This window comes from Syngnathus acus, chromosome 16 (assembly GCF_901709675.1).
Source record: "Syngnathus acus chromosome 16, fSynAcu1.2, whole genome shotgun sequence".
NCBI lineage: Eukaryota > Metazoa > Chordata > Actinopteri > Syngnathiformes > Syngnathidae > Syngnathus > Syngnathus acus.
This window is the reverse complement of record NC_051101.1, coordinates 10,963,019-10,977,959: the sequence shown is the minus strand read 5'-3', so window position 1 is coordinate 10,977,959 and position 14,941 is coordinate 10,963,019. Positions and strand designations below refer to the sequence as shown.

The 14,941-nt window shown below is 41.7% G+C and overlaps 1 protein-coding gene across 1 annotated transcript in view; it reads left to right on the top strand.

The window, feature by feature from the left end:
* The first annotated feature begins 166 nt into the window (after positions 1-166).
* Positions 167-14,941, top strand: part of itga8 (integrin, alpha 8) — a 28,744-nt gene continuing 13,969 nt past the window's right edge. The window contains exons 1-13 of the mRNA XM_037274221.1: positions 167-534; positions 1,018-1,148; positions 3,313-3,413; positions 4,111-4,234; positions 5,473-5,534; positions 5,870-5,915; positions 7,994-8,119; positions 8,703-8,747; positions 9,496-9,539; positions 10,802-10,858; positions 10,922-10,974; positions 11,035-11,240; positions 14,406-14,603. Coding sequence (XP_037130116.1) covers positions 353-534; positions 1,018-1,148; positions 3,313-3,413; positions 4,111-4,234; positions 5,473-5,534; positions 5,870-5,915; positions 7,994-8,119; positions 8,703-8,747; positions 9,496-9,539; positions 10,802-10,858; positions 10,922-10,974; positions 11,035-11,240; positions 14,406-14,603 — 1,375 coding nt within the window. The 5' untranslated portion in view covers positions 167-352. The remainder of the gene's footprint in view (positions 535-1,017; positions 1,149-3,312; positions 3,414-4,110; positions 4,235-5,472; positions 5,535-5,869; positions 5,916-7,993; positions 8,120-8,702; positions 8,748-9,495; positions 9,540-10,801; positions 10,859-10,921; positions 10,975-11,034; positions 11,241-14,405; positions 14,604-14,941) is intronic.

The window sequence follows — 14,941 nt, the reverse complement described above, 5'->3', positions numbered from 1 at the left end:
TTAAAACGATTAATTCCCCTTGCGGGAAACGCACCATAAAAGGAGCGATGACGCACATTTTGCGCGCTCAATTGTGGTTTGTGTTTGCGCGTGTGAGTAGAGAGGGGGGGTAAAAGTTTTGTGCAGGGGGCGGGGGTGGGACTGTGTCACTGTTGCATAGTGGAGGTTCCCATTTCTCAAGCATTAGACCTGCTGCTGGCTTGAAAGGGGTCAGAAGAGGGAGAAGATCCAGGGGGGAGGAGCGCGGTGATCCAGACGGACTCCAGCAAGAAGCGACGTCACCTGCACACGGCGGAACCTCCATCGCCTCGCCTGCCTCTCAAAGTTGAACCGGGGATTGTAAGCAGCGGGGATGGAGCGTGCACGGGACATTGGAGTGTTCACATTCCGGCTACTCTCCCTCCTCTGGTGCGCGCCAAGTGGCCTATGGAGCTTCAACCTTTACGCACAGCATCCAACGGTGTACCGGGGACCCAGTGGGAGTTATTTCGGGTACTCCGTGGACTTCTACCAGCCCAGCGCCAGCAGCAAAACGTGAGTGGTCGACCGCAAAATTGAAACTTGCATAAGATCATGAGGTCCATTGGTTCAGTTAATGAACATCTTCAGTTGGCATGATACAATACTCACTTTTTTTTTTTTATATAATAATCTATTCAGAGCTGGTACAGAGCTGCACTGTATCATATTGACAGTTATTTAATGCTATTTTTAGTCTCAAGTGGCTCATCAGGTAACCAAATACTTTTTTTTTTCTTGTGCACAGTGGCTGAGAAATATATTGTGATGTTTTTTTTTCTTTTCTTGTGGTAGGACTTGATACACACGCATTAAATACTGATATGCAATTTTGACTTTTTAAAATTTATTTATTTAAGTCTGTATTTATTGATATTAAATTAGTGCAACCATCATTTGTTATCTCCAAATATGGATCTTGTTTTATCACCAAATATGATCTTTTGCACCATGCATTGCTCTTCCTTGTATTTCTTGTAAGATGCATTTGTGTCCCAGGTTCAGCGTTTTGGTAGGTGCTCCAAAGGCCAACACCTCCCAGCCTGGCATTGTGGAAGCCGGGTCCGTCTACTACTGCCCCTGGCCGGGCCTGCCTGACAGCTGCAGACAAATACCCTTTGACAATGCCAGTAAGTTCCCTTCATTTTTTTTCTGAACTGAGAGCTGTCTTGATATATTTGAGAAATAGTTTGTGTACATACGTCAGCTAAAGGTGACCTCAGTTGTTATATTTGGAAGCAATGTATGTGAGCTGGCACATTGTTTGCATGGAAAAAAACAAAGAGTGATAAGACATATGGCTTTTATCAAAAAGATGGCTGGCAGCTTTGCTGGTGCAAGACTCAAGAGTTTGATATGCAAAGTATCCAATCAACCATCTCTAAGGTTGTGGATGGAGGTTAAAATCCAGAACAAGTGAGAACACAAGAAAGGCGGGGAGTGTGTAGGGAGGGGAGGGGAGGAGGGGGGGGGGGGTTGTATGCACATGGGAATTGAGTTCCCTTACGGAAGAAAGAAGGGGGATTGGGTGAGGTCTGCTTTTCATTACATCTTGAAAATGTATCCCTGTCTCCTTTCCCCTCCTCTTGTCTCCCCTTCTCTTCCATCAATCCACCCCCTCGCTCTCTTTGAGATGACTCAACATCCTTAAAATGAGAGGGCAAAAAATGACTTTTTCATGCCCACTTGGCTGGAGGAAGGGGCTTTAAATCAGCGTCTGAGTAGCATCGAATTTGAAGGCTTTGGAGAGAAAACTTATGACCACATATGGAAATCAAATCCTGCATTATATACTGTATACACAATACTGAGGCAATGTTGCCTAGTGATGTCATTTCCAGTCAACATTAACAGTCAATAATTTAAACGATTTAATTCATTATTATTCGTTATAATATTTAATTATTTATATATTTATTTTTATTTCATGTACCGTATTTTCCGGACTATAATGCGCACCTAAAAACCTCAAATTTTCTCAAAAGCCGACAGTGCGCCTTATAGTCCGGTGCGCCTTATATATGGACCAAATTCCTAAATTTAAACTGGCCCGAAGCATTGTGTCATGAAATCAATCATAAGTGGCCCGCTGAAGACTATGAATCATTATTTTGTGATTATAAAGTAATTTGTTGCGTCTGAAGTTGAAATAAAAAAAGATAAAATGGAGAATGATTTGATTTGGATTACAAATCTGACATGATGCATTAATGGTGCGCCTTATAGTCCGGTGCGCCTTATATAAGGACAAAGTTTAAAAATGGGCCATTCATTGAAGGTGCGCCTTATAGTCCGGTGCGCCTTATAGTCCGGAAAATACGGTACATTCTTTTATTTATTTATTATATTAATATTTATAATTATATTATATTAATGTTCATTTTAAGATGGGAAAATATTCTGAATTCTTGCTTCAGCAATCCCGATAAATGCTGCTCTAGTTTTAATCGCTGGTGTCATGTTGGACTTTTTACACAGAGCTCCAAAAGCATCACGTGCGCCGTAATCTAAATACCGGTGTATGCATCTCTTTGTGCACCACTATACTCAGTGATTGATGATCAACGCCATGGTGGATTTTTCTAGAGTTACACCAGCTCCATTATTACAGGTACAAACCAGACAGGGAAAGAAACACACATGTACACAATAACGTGGCAAACATCTGTCCGCGTGTGTGTGTGTGCGTGTTATTATCCACACGGCAATTTTCATATGCGCCTGATTAAGTGGAAGTACCTGCTAGTGTGCGTGGGAGCCGTGACAAAAGGCAGACTTGTCGTGTCATGCCAGTGGAAGACTGAACCCGATAAGTGGGGCAGATAGACTCTAGGGACAAAAGTATTGGGACACCTGAGCATACAGGAAGAGAGATTTCTAATGTTGGGGTTTCCAAAGAGGAACAACATTACGTCTGTTGGAGCAGTTTGAGTCAAGACTTGTTGAACGAAGGTGTTTAACAAGGATGCGGGGTGCTTGTTCCCAGAGCGCCAGCTGCAATAATGTTGCAAAATACACACACACATATTTTGCCAATTGTAACACAATTTAGTTGGGTCAGCGGTGAGATGTGTTTGTCTCCCTGGTGTTGTTATATTTTATGAGAACAGCTTTAGCTACTTAAAAAAAAAGGAACACTAACATCCTCACAAATGTCTTGTTTCTGCGGAGCAAATGTTTTTATTGAAGACTTTGTTTTATTAAGAACAAATGTGTTTCCATCATCTTAGACTTCAGGAATTTTTGTGATATTGAGAATTATTTTGATTATTTTTTGTGAATTTTTCTCGACAGATAACCGCATGATAAAGGTAAATGGCAGCAGAGAAACTTTGGAGTTTAAGTCACGTCAGTGGTTTGGAGCATCGGTAAGGACGCACAAAGGCAAAGTGGTGGTAAGTAGTCTCGAGAAAAAAATAAATAAATTGTGATCATTGTTGCAAAAAAATGAAAAGCAGTTTAGCAGCTCTGAGTTTAGTAGCACGCCAGACTATATATCACAGCAAACGATGTGCAACGAAGTACATCGTGGATGTCAGGGATTTGCTTCAGTAGAAAGGAATCACGACTCGTGCTTTGTCATATGAGTATCAGTATGACAATAGTTTATGATAATCATGAAATAGAGTATGACAATATTATTTACTGGTGGGATGTCAAAGTTGGAAAAAAGTGCAGGGCGTTTGAATTCAAAGATTGTATTTATCATAGACGGAGCTAGGGGGGCGCATAGGGGTGTGGATTTCTCAGGGGGTCCGCAAATAAATTCTTCAGTAATACTTCACAAAAGACTGATTCATTTTATGTTCCTTTATGGAAATTGGTGAAAACGTGGAAACAAAAAAAAAAAATTCCCGGAAAGTTACCCAAAAGTCCGTTATCTAGTCTGGGACCAGGGGCGGTTCTAGTATATTTCAGGGGGGGCAGTGCCTCCCCCCTAGCTCCGCCACTGGTCGTAATCCAGTGGAATAAAATAATACATAGTGCAGGATAATAATATCTATTATATCTTATATCAAGTTGATTCGATTTTCTACTCTTCTGCTTTTAAGATTGTTTTTCCAAAAACTAAACACTTGATGTATTCTGCAGGCATGCGCTCCTCTCTACCACTGGCGTACGGTGAAGCTGAGCGGGGAGATGGATCCCGTGGGTACCTGCTACGTGGCCGTCCAGAACTTTAGTGCCTACGCAGAATACTCGCCATGTCGGACCAGTGAGTCATTCGACGATTCCGCCTCCGCTTCCTATTCGCCTCACCTATTCTGTTTGTCTACCTTTGCAGCTGTTGGTCCAAATTCAAATGTAGCGCATGCATGTGCAAAGTTAAATACAAGATGCATTTAGATAAAGAATTCTGTCAAATAATAATAATAAATCTAATGAATAATAAATAAAAATAATACATATAAATAAATACATAAAATAAGATAAATAAATAAGTATGTGATATAATAATAATAATAATAATAATAATAAATATAAACAATAATAAAAATAATAAATACAATAAGATATATAATGTATAAATAATAGAGAAATAATTTTGTGATAGAATAATAATAAATAATACAAATAAAATAATAATAATAATAGTGTGTCTCTTGATGCATCCAACTCAGTGTCCATCAAAAGATCTGATCTCACTCTCTCATGCCATCCCTCCCAGTTGCATCAGAGATAAATGGAGTTGCTACTTCACGTCTCACTTTCAAGTCCTCTCCCCACTGATAGTATATCTGTATCTTGTTTTTTTTCTGTCATCTTAATGGACTTGTCGAGGTTTTCCTGCCTTGCACCCTTAACCCTTCCGCCCTCACATCCAGGTTGCTCATGCCTTCACCCCCTCCCTGCAGGGTGATATGAGCATGATAGGGACGCATGGAGGCTATCAGGTGGCACGTCATAAACAATAGATCAAATGCCGTCTTTATTGTCTGTAACAAATCCCCTCACTGTTCACACTCAAATATACAACCTCCAGTCAGATATGCATTTTGGGTCAGTGCAAACAAAGGCCCACTTAACAAAGTGAACCACGTCGTACCCCAGGGGGACATAAAGCCGCGCTATATTTCCTATCATATGTCTAATTTCTGCGCCTCCTCCAACACTCAAACATGCACCCTCCCTACATTCCATAAATCACTTTGTGTTTATACACTCGTGCGTTGTTACACATCATCAAGCTTCACCTCGGGGTGCCTCCGACATCAGGAACAATCCATCCTTTTCATTTCCATGCACAGTTAGGCGATATAATTCAAATAAAAACACGCCTTCCACCATAGTGTTTTTCTTTCTTTTTTTTTTTTTATTAAATTGTTTCATCTGATATGAGTAATACACTCCTGTGTCAGATGAGCGTGTAGCTACAGAAAACAAACGTTTGCACTGATTAAAACAAATGACGTGCTGCCTCTTTATGCTCAATTGTGTGTGTGTGGTTTGCAGATGACCCGGACCCAGAGGGGCAGGGCTTCTGCCAGGCGGGCTTCAGTGTGGATTTCACCAAGGTATAAATGAACGCAAAGACTCCCTGAACGCATCACAACCTTCTCTTTTAAGATTTATACTAAAAGCCTCTCGTTCCAATGTGCCCCCTTAACACAATAGGCTAAATCCACACACACTTGCATTCTTTCACTGTAAAGTCACCGCGACCTTTGACCTCCATCTCACGGTCCGTAGTAACCCCTCCTGTACAGGAAGCTCTCACTCTGCAAAAGTTGTCGACACGTTTGACAGCAGGAATCAAACATATGCACATTTGTTGCCGTGCAGTAAATAGTCACATGCGCTCACAAGTTCCTGTCACATGACTGACCGCAAGTAATTGTATTTATTCCAGGAAGGAAGGCTGGTGGTTGGAGGCCCTGGAAGCTTTTACTGGCAAGGTAAATGCAGTAACACACTAAAGTGATAAAGTGGAACCTCGCAAGTCAAATGAGTTCAATTTCAGGCCTGATAATCTCGCAAGAGGGAGGTCTGCGCCGCTGTGGCAGTGGTCGCAGACAATGTACAGGATTTTTTTTTTTTAAGTGGCAGAAGTTGGATTCAGGGACAAATTATTTCCAATGGGATAAAAATCTGACCTTACAAATAGAAAGGTCACCACTGCTACTTCACGTCAGTAACAGTGCGACAGGAAGTGGGTGTTTGGCCTCCATAATGAGCTGATCTTGGGGCGGTAATGGAGCGAGGAGGGAGGGCCCCTCCGCTCCATGATAAAGCTGGCAGGAGGAGGAGGTTTTTGAGAAGGAAAGGTGGCGGGGGGTGTGATCGCCGGTCATTAAGGAGATGACAGTAACGTGTTGCAGAAGGCTACAAGAGGGATGCGAGGTGAGAGAGGGGGTTAAGGATTTTGGACAGCACAGATGCATTTCCTGCTGGATGGATGTGGAGTCCTCGCAGAATGCCGGAATATCATAGAAGTGTGCCGGTACTCCCACTATTCCAGGTGTTCCCTCCTTGCCTCTTTATTTATTCTAAAAAAGTATTGTTCTGCAGATGCTCTTATTTCCTGTTTGGGTCATCTCGTTTATTCAAAATGGCACAAAGACATGCTACAGTTTGGTTGGTCCATCTATTTTTTTAGTTTGAAGGCTACTTCCTGGTTTACGTCGGCTTGACGACAATGGGACTTTACCATGGGGGAGTGTTGGAGGAATATTCCCCCCCGTGAATCAAACAGAGGAAAAAATAAATAAATCAGAAAAAGAAAAAAAAAAAAAAAATCACACAGCGTATTTGTTGATGATAACAGGGAGGTCACACAATTTTTGTTTCTGTTACGATTACGGGGGGATTTTTGGTCGTGAGAAGAAAAATAAATTCCGCTTACATGGTGAAAAAAACATGATGGAATGTCATATTGGTGTTTGTTCATTTGCAGTCCGGGGTAGTGGGAATGTCCCTTCGTGACACAAATGACAAAAAAAAGAAAAAGGAAATGAATAGTTGCACAGTTACGACGTTCGTAGGACTTAAGTAATCAATAGACCGGACTGTACTATTTTTTTATTCAGTGGGGGGGTTAATTTTCCAACAAAAGGCTAAAAGTGTGACACTCCATATTTGTTTGCATCTTAATAGACAGAACTGGAAGGGAAAGAAATGACGATAAAACAACACACAACCTTTGGTGGAGATTTAAAAAAAAACAAAAAAAAACATGAGAAACAGCTGTAGTGAACCCACCAAACAATATTTCTATTCTTCCGGTTTGTTGTTTGTGAGTGTTGCTGTTGTTACTTAGCACATAAAAGCCAGAGCAGACTACACTAATGGAGTCTAGGTGCCCTGGTCTCTGCCTCCAGTTAAAATACTTCCTCTTTGTGTTTATAAAAGCACTTTGCCTGGATTTTATAGACTATATGAAACAATCATCATCAGCGGTGGAGCCTTGTATAGTCCCTGGACACTTCATTAGGTACACTCATGATAGCCAATACAAAACCTGTATCATAAAAATGTCTTTCAAAATGATCATTTGGATTGTTCGTTTAACAAGTTGTTTATTATTTTTGGCAGTGAGGAAGAGATTTTGTGAATCGTACCGAGACCAACATATGATAAACATCTGTCAGTATGATTGTGTGCAGTTCTCCATCAATCCAACCACACATTCTGGTGGTGTTCCTAATATTGTGGCCACCGACTATACGCTCAGCTCCTCCATTATAAAACGATGAGTCGTGAATCAAGTTTAATGGTGAGTTTAATGTGTTGATGTGTTATTTCGGGAGATAAAGTCAGGCCAAGTAGGCAAGGTTGAGATGCCGGGAGGGTTAAGAGTGCACCGTTTCCTCCAAACGCGCGCTCACGTGCACATAAAAAGAGGATTTATGGAAGGTCGAGTACAGCTGTAGATAAAACGGTTTGTTTGTTTGACCTGCTGCTCAACGTCAGAGCAAAGGTGTTGTTTGTGTCCATGCAAGTGTGTGTAAATCATAACTCCTGCGTGTGCGTGTAGGTCAGGTGATGACAGCGGGCGTAGCTGAGATACTGAACGGCTACTCCTTGAAAGCTGTTCTGAGACGAGTTCCAGGGGAGAAACACACGGCCGCTGCTGAAGACACACACGATGACAGTTACCTGGGTAAAAGCAGCTTCGACCATCTTGTTTCTTCTTAGCCATCAGACGTCAATTTCTCTCAAGTGACCTTTCAATCTAACCTTTGTCACTAGATTCCACACAGATTAGGCTGGGAATCCTCAAATTGTGACCGTCATCAAACATTATGTCCCAGTGATCTCTAATCTTCTTTAAAGTCTCCTCTCACGGCACTGTCAACTTTGCCATGATTCTTTTATTTCCCTTCAGGGATTGCAGGAGGACCTCAAAGTTGTGGGAGGGGGCGAGTTAAGCTTTGTTCAAAACAGCCATTTATATATATTTTTTTGTTTTTGTTTTTTGTTTTTAATTAAAATGATTATTATATATATTACTTTTTATTTATTATTATATTTTTTATTTAAAAAATATATATGTGTATTTATTTATTTTTTTTTTTAAATAGAAAAAATATATTATATATATATATATAAAATTATTATTTTGTTCTAATTGTAAAATTATCTCTCCCGTTAGGATACTCTGGGATATTATATATATATATATATATATATATATATATAAAATTATTATTTTGTTCTAATTGTAAAATTATCTCTCCCGTTAGGATACTCTGTAGCAGTGGGGGAGTTTACCGGCGATTCCGAACAAGGTGAGAAACAGAACAAATGCAGCAGCAATAATACAACTTGTCTCCTTCACACTTGAGATGCTAACACGGCTATGGCGTGTGATCAGGTGACCCAAAGGGAGCGAGTGCACAGCTGGGTGACAATATGCAGCTCTGAACTCGCAGGCAATAATGAGAAGTGTCTCTGAATGTCTGGGTCGCGACCCCCCGAGGGGACACGTCTTTGGGAATTACTGATAACGGGATTTCCTGCGCTCCATTTTGACTGATTAGAATGATTAGTGGCAGACCTCTGCAGGTTTTGACTTTCTTCTGGACTTGAGCAAAATTGACTGGGCTGGATGGATTTAGTAGGGATTTCATCTGAGAGGAACTTCATTTTGGGTGTCTTGAAAGATTTTCAGGCGGGAAAAAAAAGCTCCTCCCCCTTTACCAGCACAACACATAAAAGTCTTACCCAAGCTTTTAGATCCAAGTGCAAAGTCTGGTGAAGAACTGGTCGTAACAAAAAGTTCTGAGGGGGGCTGGGGAGTTGAGCTTTATGACCTTGTGGTTTTAAGGAAGAGCTGGAGGACAGGAAAGCAAAGCAGAGGGGTCTCTCTGATCGCCCTGAGATGTTAATTGCACCGCACTCATCAGTCCATCATTTGTCTTTTCTCACAGTTGTTTAGAGTTTGAAGCCTTTGACAAACCTCTGCCGAGCCCCGTCTTTGATTGTAAGTCTTTTCCCACACGCCCGCTAATTCAAGCCTGTTTTGAAATTTTGCAGAGCTCCTCGCCGGAGTGCCGAGAGGAGCGCAGAACTTTGGATATGTGAGTACGGACACGGGAATGCAAAGAAAAAAAAAAAAGTGCTTTAGATTTATGTGTTTTTGCAGGGATTTGAGAGGAAATCATACAATACGTTGAGAACTTTTACGATCAAAGGGGCCCCGGTGCATTTGAATGACCTCTGAACTCATGTGCAAACCCCCCCAAGGGAGAAAAATGCACTCCACAGACATGCAGTGCTCAAAGCATTTAGCTCATTGCTGTGAGCTTTAGTGCATTACAGGATGATAGCATATTATTATGATTATTATATTTATTTTTTTTATTTTATTTTTTTTATTTATTTTATCTTTTCATTTATTTTTATTTTTATTATTGCAAGCGTTGCTACGCCACTACGGAAAACCGATTCCATATTTAACCACAATCATTTCAGCGCCTTACACAGCACCCTGCTACCACTAACATTGTAACTATCTTTTTTTTTTTTGTCGAGTCTGTTGAACAATACATCGACTCTGGTGGATGCTTGCGGTTCACCACGTTCAGACCCGACCGAGCCTTGAACTTGTCAAGCATGGTCGCCGTTTTGAAAGAAGCACGAGAAGGAACCAGAGAACAAAACGGACGTTCTGATGGGAACTTGTCCCCGGGGCTGACTGTGTCCATCCTCCCTAATGACACACAGCTTCCGCCGTATGTGGAGGGCGCTGACCTTGCGTCACCCCGCTCACCCCCCCCCCCCCTTTTAACCTGCAATCACAGTACACACACGCAACAATGTGTTTTTAGGGTTAGGAGAAAATGCTTCTTTGGCGTAATGAGTCTAATTAGGTTATGCAGGTTGGTTGTTTTCCTGTCCCAGACGAGCGTAGTTAACATATAACGTTATGATATTTGTATTTATCTTCATCTCGCTTTATGTTTGTAAATCAATCCTGGGTTAGTGTGTCTTTGCAGCATCTGCGAATGGGTCGAGCAGTATCCTCTCGTGTGTGTGTGTGTGTGTGTGTTAAGCCCCCGGCTGTCCCCATGTGGTTGTTATTTTAGTTCTTATGAAGGAATTCTCAGCCCCCCCATCCCTCCCCACAAGCAGGGTTACTTTTAGGGGAAGGAGAGGGGGTTAAAGGGGAGCACAAAAGATGGTAAGGGGGGAAGGCAGGATAAAAAAGAAAGGCATTTAAGTTTTGTGGTGTCTGTCTTTTTTTTTTTTTCCGCCCCCATTGTTTTGTTCGTCTGGTTTGCTATGCGGTAAGGACAAAACCTGCCGAGTCATCACAATTGGTCCTTCTGCTTTTTTTTAGGTCGTGATGATCAACTCCACTAACCTGACCTTCATCCAGAATTTCACGGGAGAACAGGTAAGAGCATTCAAAAAAAACGTTTCTATCTAAATGGCTGCTCATTTTTTGTAAATCTTTCAGATGGCCTCTTATTTTGGCTACTCAGTAGCTGTGACCGACCTGAACGGAGACGGGTAAGTGGACCATCGGATTTGCATAAAACGTATGGCCTAAATTCCACCTTGTGCATTCAGGACGGATGACGTTCTGGTCGGAGCCCCCCTCTACATGGAGAGGGAGATGGAGAGTAAGCCCAAAGAGGTGGGGAGGGTCTACCTGTACCTGCAGAAGGCTCCACTTACCTTCTCCAAAGCCGTCGCCATCACCGGCACGTACACCTTCGGCCGCTTCGGCACCGCCATCGCACCTCTGGGAGACGTCAACAACGATGGATACAACGGTAAGGAGCAGTGGGGGAAAAAATTGTGGTGATATAAAGGAAATTAATATGGATGAAACTTAGCTGAGTAAAACAAACAAATGTGAGAAGAAAAATAACTCCTCGCATACTTCACAGTGTTTGGCTTTTTTTGGCTCGATACAGAGATGGCAGAAAATAACAAAAACTTGATCTTATTATTGTAGAATTGTTATCAATGATAAAAATAATCTTTAATAGTCAATATTCTTGTTGGGGTTTCATGCAGGTTTACATATGTAGTTAAACGAGGTCTGTTCTCAAATTTCTCAAAGACAACTCCCACAATGGCGCAGCCCTCCCTCTTACAAAACCTATGAGAGAGAGCAAGAGATAACTCCCGTGTACGAATTCACATAATATTCCCGTCACGCTTCGTCTATTACTATTTAAGTTGTACTTTGTTTCGGTTCTACTAAAAGTAGGCCCAAGGTTATATTTAGAATGTCTGTCTTTGTTTAAAATTTGCAACAATAAACACAAAGCGGCTCCCCTTCTCCCAAGCTCCGGCCATTGTTTCCGTTTCGAGTGTTCTCCAAAGCTGGCTGAATGGCTGTTTACAGTTTCAGAGTGGTGCTCGGATTGAAATTGGTGTTAAAGGGGATTGTCTGTCTGCCAATTTTGGGACAAAGGTAAATCTGATGACAGGGAGATCTGCATTTCCTGACAATTCTGGATTGTTTGGTCTGTGACAGAGGAAATCCGATGTAAAGCTCAAACGTGAGCGTCGGACGAAAGCTCGTGAACACGTTTCCGGGCGTGATGTCCAAGGTTGACTCGTTGTCCGAGTTATTTTTAACTCTCCACATGTGCCTGGAGATAAAAATCATCTAGGAATGAATTTCTGTCCTGGAGCCCAGTTTTTTTTTTTTTTTCCTGTTTGTTTTATCCTCACATTGATTGGACTCACACACATGCACACCAGCCTGTTCCGAGGTCCACATCTGGCCTCTTACCGGCGACATCCATCCAAGTGATTTATGTTTAACTTATTAACGGACAGCGGTCTGTTCATGTTCGTTCCACCTCGTTAAACTATCAGATCGATAGCCGGTAGATCAATAGCCAGGCTTTCACGGGCGAGCGACATAAATTACATCAAGCTGTCCGTCGGGATGTGACCCAGCAGAGGAAGCTCTTAGTGACATATGTGGACTTTTTTTTTTAATCTAATGAGCGCACACCCGTGTCTGCGGGATTTCGTTATTTAGCATGACATCACGATCGTCATGGCGACTTTGCGATTTAGGTTGTCAGTGACTCTTTTACCTGTAGCCTGATTTTTTTTTTTTCTCTCCCAACTGCGTGTAATCACTGGCAGATGTCATCACGGTGTTTGTACATTCCTCCAAGAAAGCGAGCCGTCCACGTTTTTGGCTCATCCTCGCATGTTTTGTTTAGAATCAGCTGTTGAGTTGAGCTGAGGTCTATGGAGCCATGTGTTTTGAATTTCAATCATCTCAATTAACTTACTGTCACCGTCACTTATCCTGAGCTATGTGATGACTGTGACATCATCACATTGGTATTCTGTGAAAAAGAAAGGCACAAAAAAAGTACGGTACTCAACTGATCATTATTGTGGTAAAAGTCATCACGGTACTATAAATATTGGGATTTTAGTAATTTGTTATTAGGAGTTATGGTCATGTTGCAAAATTTGTGAACAATAATTTGTGTTGGAGCAGTAAAAAAAAAAATTTGTGAGTTATACAAAATGGATTCCTGTGTTTCGGAAAATGATTATCATTGGACAGCAACGATAATCTAATGAATCTAGAAAATATCAATTATATGACTTTGAACTCAATTGATTTACAATTGAATTCCTGGACAGTATTCTGACCATCTACAAAATTAAAACGTTATTTACAGTATTTAGCTGGCCGAAAGGCTAATGCTAAAAGCTAACCCAGTTCACAATCCTAATTCCAAAGAGAAAATATACTGTACATACATTGTACATATATGCTGTATACATTATACACACATGGCTACACTTATCCACTCTGCTCCAGCCTGCTTCATGTGGAACTACTTGTTTAGAGTGACTTTGGCTGAGGGGGTCCGCAGACAAACAGGATGTCTCGAAGTGTTTATGTACGACAAGATCGACTCGTTCGCTTCCGTAGTTTCATGCAAATATGCACCATTTTTTATCATGAGCGATTTTTTGGTGCTTTTTATATCCTATGTGTGGAATCTGTCGATAACAGTTTGAGGTAATAGTTTGACCTTTTATGGAAATGTGCTTACCTGCTGTCCCGCCAAGATTTAGATGAGAAGATCAGCGGGGCTCTCACGTTTATCCTGAAGATATGGAGCCAAGAGACGTTTGGCTAATCTAGAAGACAGAAATAGTTAACCCCGCTTTCTGCAAAATTGAAACAATCCATTTTTTTTTTTCCCCTCCCAGAGTTGAGATTGTTGTTATTGTGCACTGCAGTGAAAAATAGTCAAGGATGATGGGAAATAAGTTAGCACTCAGGCGGTGGTGAAAAGAAAACAGAAAGTGACGCGGAAACAACAATAACTTCCTGGACGAGGAAAGGAAATCACTTTTTCTTGTCGTCATGCTGAGCTAAATAAGCATTATGTGTTCCTGTTCCTGTTGCCATTAAATTTTGAGCGCATTATTTGATGAGAGCTCCCCTTTTGAATGTACAGGAAGTAGCTTTATGCTAGCCGCTATTTGCTAAGCTAGGTGGTTGGACTCTACCATTATCTTGCATTATTAATCCAACCTTAATGGATATATATGAACTTTATTTTGTGCCTTAGCATGGTCAAATATAAGTATTCGTGCCATGGCTATGGAATTCGTTGAAGCAGGACGCCATTTTTAGCAAGAGAAAAGTACTTGCATTTTTGATTCCTATGAAATTCTTCAGAGACAGTTGGGATGAGATTTCAAAATCTAGTCTGGCTCGAATACTGACATACCTGCAGTGACCTAAATACGTCAGAAAAATAAATAAGTAATCGCGAAACCAATGGCAATGGTTTGAAAGGATGCTGAAGAGCTTAGTGACATCGTCATGGGGGCAGGTAGACGAAGGTCGCTGGGAATGTTTCCCCCTGCTTTGCTCGCAAATGGACCAGAACCGTGCTGATGTTGAAACCATGTGCGTGTGTGTCATCTCTCAGACGTGGCAGTGGGTTGTCCGTTTGGCGGAGAGGATCGCGGAGGACGAGTATTGATCTTTAACGGACGCAGAGATGTAACCACGCAAGGCCTGATGCTGAGCCAAGAGCTGAAAGCGGCCTCCGCCCCTGCCGGCAGTCTGCCCGGTTACGGCTTCACCCTGCGAGGAGGCCAGGACCTGGACCACAACCAATACCCTGGTAAAAACTCAAGGAGCCCGTCTGGCTCTGCGCGCTGCCTATGTTTGTATCATCAAAATTCCTCTGTAAAGTTGCAAATCCTCCACTTTCCACTTGGTTTCCAGTTGCTCCTATTACATCCTCCCTCCTCTTCATTCTTGACCTCCACATTTCATCCGTCCTCCTTTTGCCATGTTCTCCTCTGTTGCCTCCCTCGGCTCGCTCTGCTAAAGTCATTATTTACAAGGAGCTGTGCCAATGAAATGAATACATTCCTCGCAGTTCATGTAACTATCAAAAATGCAAGCAAGCAGTATCTATCTATCTATCTATCTATCTATCTATCTATCTATCTATCT